At 37.5% G+C, this 5763-nt stretch overlaps 1 protein-coding gene across 1 annotated transcript in view; it reads right to left on the reverse strand.

Annotated features, from left to right (window-relative positions):
* Window positions 1–5757, reverse strand: part of CFAP20DC (CFAP20 domain containing) — a 257432-nt gene extending 251675 nt beyond the window's left edge. Inside the window, exon 1 of the mRNA XM_023726780.1 lies at window positions 4852–5757. Within this exon, the coding sequence (XP_023582548.1) occupies window positions 4852–4952 (101 nt within the window). The 5' untranslated portion in view covers window positions 4953–5757. The remainder of the gene's footprint in view (window positions 1–4851) is intronic.
* Between the last annotated feature and the right edge of the window lie 6 nt (window positions 5758–5763).

Consider the following 5763-nt stretch of genomic DNA (forward strand, 5'->3'; position numbering starts at 1 on the left):
AGTACAAAACGTCTCTCAGAATTCATCGAGATAATGACAAAAGCAGGATAGAGAAAGGAATGAACGTAACTCAACGACATTCAGTAAAATGAGAAAGTTATTCCTGTCAAAAAATGTAATATTCCAAAACCATTTAATGTGACTGGCAGCATCAAATACAGCGAAAATGGATTTCTATTTCCAGATGCAGCGGGTTCTTTTCCGAGAGCTCAGGTTCCTGGTGTTCCTTCTGTGAGCCACGTCTTCCCCCAGGCTCGGAAACACCTACCAACCAGCGCGGGAGAGGCGCTGGCTCCCACCGCGGTGAGCGGTGACGATGCAGTACAGAGAAGATCACGGGATGAAAGAAGTTTTAAAACCTGTTGTTTATTAAATCATTTAACTTCAAGTCAAACAGTGAGACATGAGTACACTGAAATAATTTAGAAATGAAAACTGGCTAACGCTAAGAAATAAGACAAAATGAAGGGTTTATTTGTAAGAGGCAAAGGTGGGGATTCTCATTTTTTGTGAGTGCACAATGAAAGAGAGAAATGAGAGAATTCTGTTATTCCATTGCTATGCATATTATGTGCCAGTACAGTAAATACTCCCTTCACTCCACATGCAGATGTAATGTGTTTGTGTAAGGACTGGTCAGGCTATGGAGCACTGCAGCCACTTTACCTGCACGAGCAGGATTCTGAATAATGATCATTTTTTGATGGGCAAAAACACAAAACGCCAACGCATGAACCAAAATTAAGAATCAATAAAAAGATATCAAGTTGCTTCTTGGTTTTCATTAAAAAAAAAAAAAAATCTAATGTGAGTATTATCATATATGAGATGCCAAAGACTAAAACAAAACCAAGATTTGGGTAAAATTCTTCATTTAACTCTCAGGCATTTATCCCTCACAGAGGGAACATCTCAGACTAAAAGATCCTTTCTTTGTGGAACTCTAGTGATAAAACCATACGTATGTGATACCTCTGGAGAAGCAGAAAGCTGAGCACTTTCATCTTTTACTAAGATTCAAATAAACTATTTATTATATACCTGCTGTCTGTATGCGTATGCACAGTTACACAGATAAATAAAAAAACTTACAAGGCAGCATGGCATGGTGGTTCAGAGCACAGGTTTTAGATTTAAACTGAGCCCTGAATCCTGACTCTAAGAGTTAATAGCTCTACAACCTCTGGCAAATTCCTTAGCCTCTCTGGACTTCACTTTCCTCAGCAGTAAAATAGTGATAATTATGACTGCCATACAGGTTTGTTGTTAGGATTAATTGAGCTGAAAACAATTAAAGGGCTTAGAACAATGCCCAGTATATAGTAAGTACTTACTAGATGTTAGCCATTATTCTTACTTGTTAAAATTATCACAGAATTTTTATGACATAACTGTGAGTTAAATATTAAGTGAATTAGGTATTAATATTCTCATTTCACAGATGAAGCAGCTGAAGTACTGGTAAGTTATGTAACTTTTCCAAAGGTCTGTAGAGGTAAAGCAGAATTTGACTCCAGATCCGTCCAGTTCCAGAGCCCATGCCCTAAGTTCTACCTAATACTTAATGTGTCCCCACAGTTCTTGCTCTTATTGCATCTTAACATCTAGCAAGTTATATTTAAATTGCTTTTTAACTTATGTTTCACTCCCAGAGTAAACTACGGGAGGAAAGGGACTGGGTCCTATTCCTTCATTCATCAGTCCACCCAGCCTCCCACCCACTCATGCACATTTCAGAGCCCGTCAGGTGCCAGACATTATGTCAGGAGCTGGGACATCCTGCTGAAGAGAACAGACAGGGTCCCTGTCCTCATGAAGCTCGAAGTCTAGTAAAAAGACAGATAATCAAATAAATATGTAATTATAAACTTACAGATGTAATGAAGGAAAAAAGCAGGGTGCTAAAAAGAGCATGAGAAGTGAACCTCATTTGGTTGGGGAAAGGAAAGGTCTTTCTGAAGAGGGCCATTTAACCTGACATGAGAAGACTGGGTGGGAGCAGTCAGGCAAAGAGACAGGGATACAAACCACTTGCCCACAGGACCCTGAAAAGAGAGCTAACCAGTCATGGGAGGATAGGAAAGAGCCGTGTGGCTGACAAGCTGTGGGGACAGAGTGGTATGAGATGAGAAGGGGAGAGGTGGGAGGAACCAGAGCACACAGGAGTGTTAAGGATTTGGGGGTTTATCCCCAGTTCAATGGGCAATGCAGTTGTTTTTTAGAAAGATCATGCTAGCCGCAGTGTGGAGACTAGACTGAAAGAGGACAACAGAGGAAGCTGGGAAGACCACTGGGAAGCTCTGGCTGGTGGCTGGGCCAAGGGGGTGGCCGTGAGGGTGGGCAGAAGTATATAGATTCAAGGTGTATCATCGTATGCCCCACACCTTGCAACAGGAACTCAGTAGCTTACTGACTGAATGAATGAGCGAATCCTCAAGCAGAGCTGGTCCTGGTTCTCAGGCATCTACTGACCCACAGATGCATGACCTCCCCCTCAGCAGTATAATCATCCAGTGGGCACAGGAAGTACAAGGCAGATGTTGAGGAAGTGATTAATAAATTCACGAACCAGCTGGCAAGACTCTACTTATGAAAACCTCTTGATGTGTAAATGTTACTTGTGAAACAAAATGCCTCTCCCAACCTGACAATGGAAGAATTTAGAAGCCAGGTATCTTTCTGCTGCAGGACTTCCCAAGCTTGTTAGAGAAATGCATTATTTAAAGCAGCCTCGAGCTATGCTGCTAGAAACACAGGAGAACACTAAGGGTGCTGAAAGAAAGCCCTTTCATTACAGAGAAGAAAGAAAGAAGAAAGAACAGCTGTGCTCAAGAGAATCCATACTCCTCATTCTACTTTCCTTCTTTTAAAAACATGGTCTCTGTTAGGACTTCTTAAAACAGCAAAATATTTTGATTATCTATTGGCAACAAATTCAAACACGGAGTTAAGATATTTTCGTATATTCTGATAAAACCACAAGGTCAGGACAGAGAATGTCTTTCTCATGCTATTTAATAAACTTCAAACTTATGTCTGTAAGACTTATTTTGCTAAAACCATGAAAGTAAAAACCACTGGGAAAATCCAAATGTTTGTTCAAGTGGCTGTGAGAACAAGGGATCTGTGGATACAGTCAACATTCAGAATCACATCATTAATCCCAACACCCCTCACAATGTTTTCCCATCCTCAAAAAGGCCAAAAGCATTAATAACAGGATAACAAGAGGGAGCCAGGCTGACTTAGGTATCCGCTGCTCTTCTGCTAGGACAAGTTAAACCTAAGACGCTGGTTGATTTCTCAGTAATGAAAGCCTGAAACCACAGTGGTCAAAAGACTACACTGCCTAGGCTAGGATGATAAGCTTAACTGTCTGAGACACAAACAAAGCTTCAGATAGTTAAGTCTGCATACAAAAAGAGGGCTCTTTAGCAAAAGATTCTGCTCCAAGTTTCAGCCAAGTGTCTTGCATATTTTGTTCAAAAGGCCAAGTACCAGCGTCCCCATCACTGTTCTTTAAAGTCTCAAGTACAGGTGATAGATCAGGAGAATAAGGGGGTTGGACTGGATTTCTATGTCAGGAGCTTAAAAGGCTTAAAAACAAAATATAAGTTGCCTTCTTCCGTTTGGTAGGAAACTCTTCCCCCTACACTGAAAATAAAGCTTTATAAGGTACTCTCTGTGCCTTCAGAACGTCTTTGGAGTCTCGAAAATGCTTTCTTTGCAGAACCAGAAAGAGATCTATAAGAGCATCAAATAATGAGATGGTTCTATTACTATAAAAACTATTTTAAAGAATCTTGATGACCATAGCAGACGATAAAACAGAATCTTAGTAAGAAGTCTACTGAGTCTTTAAGGATGGATACAACAAAGGTAAAAATGTTTCATATATTCTTAATCACCCATGAAAACAAGACTGTACATTTTTAGCTAAAATTCATATTTAGATAACATATGCTGTGAACAAACCATTAGTATCCTAATTCATATAAACAGAAAAATATACAATTACAATTTTATGTTATTCCGATTTTATTAAGAAAGCTCTTTCTTCCTCTTAGTTTTCAACAGTATAATTAGTACAAAATTATCTTCATTAATAGGAAAAGCCATCTATTCTAGTGGGGAAAATAAAAGCCTAAACTTAGACCTTGGATAGCTATTAATTACAAAGGAAAATTAGAAAATAGCATACCTTATGCATAATGTTTTATTTAAACTGCACAAATGTATTAATGAAATAGAATCTTAAACAATATTCAATTCTATATGAGTCTACAAACAAATCAAGTGTTATTTTCATTCTTAGTTGTCAAGTATCAGACAACAGGTAGCTCAACTGATTTGCATATTCTCATTTTTGCTAGACAATCTGTTCACAGACAAGACCATTTAAAACATAAATACATTCCAAGTCTTCTATATGCAAATAGAAATGATGAGCATGTCTAAATTAAATATTATTATGAAGTATTTCAATCAATTTTAAACTAAACACAGTTTTGAATAACAGTGTGAAATGCAGTATCACCCTTCATTTCAACCCAAATCTCAAACTTTTGGATTATTTATTCCTTCATGTTATAGGCTGTTTATTGTCAAAATTATAATCCTTTGGTATGCTCTTTAACAGACGAAATTTATTTTCTTCCCCTAGGGAAATGTCAGACTATACTAATATCTAAGAAATACGATGAAATTAGTTTAATTACTTCATGTCGACTTGATAAGTCACTGCTCTTTAATGCAAAAACTGCCAGCTGCAATTAATGACTGTTGGTACTGCTTCAATTGATCAAATGTCTAATACACATAAAACATTCAAGGAAGTTCTGTATATCTTACAGCAATTCAGTGGAGAAGTCTTGTCCCAGGGGTACATAAATCTGAAGCACAAGAAACCTCTGGATCAGTCCAACTAGAAAGAGAGGGGAGGAAATGCACATTTATACGTCCAAACTGTGTATATGCGCAGATAAGCAAACACAACCACATGCCATCCACAAGCTGACGCTTTTAGCATTTCGGTGATATACAGAACTGCAACAGAACTGCCCATGAGTTACAACCTCACTATGAAAGCAAAAAAATGGAGGAAAATCAAATCAAACTCTAACAACAAATGTTGCCTTTTAAAAATCCCATCTGTGGCCTTGGCGGGATTTTTATGAAAATTTTAAAAAACAATAATTTTTATTTACTATTTTTATTAGGTTGCAGGAGAATGCATATTTAGAACTGCATTCAACAGAGACATAAAACTGATGTATAGATTTCCATCAAGGAGACTGTAAAAGCATGTGGCAATTATTTTTATCCACTGACAGTTTTAACTGTACTAAACAACTTAATACAAAACAATAGGTCAAGAAAAACAACTCTAACAACTACAGCTGAAGGCTTCATGAGCTATATTTAATTCATACGGTTTTAAACGTGTCTACATTGACATAGATGAAGGAACATATTTTTCTTTGTAACACCTATTGTTAATTTAACACACATTTAATTAACTTAATACTCACTAAATAAGCACGGATAATTTATTCTTGTTCACCAGCTTCATCTGCTTTAAAAATATTTGGAGAAAAAACAATCTCTATGGCACTTTTGACAGCTGAAGTCTACAACTGCTTCAAAATCAATCGATTTTATCTTACCACTCCAGACCCATTTGCTTAATTCCTCTCCTCTTAGGTTTTGAACTTTTGCTTGACCTCTCTATTACGATGCTCTTAACAGATGTTTTAGTATCAC

Source organism: Trichechus manatus, unplaced genomic scaffold (assembly GCF_000243295.1).
Source record: "Trichechus manatus latirostris isolate Lorelei unplaced genomic scaffold, TriManLat1.0 scaffold00001, whole genome shotgun sequence".
NCBI lineage: Eukaryota > Metazoa > Chordata > Mammalia > Sirenia > Trichechidae > Trichechus > Trichechus manatus.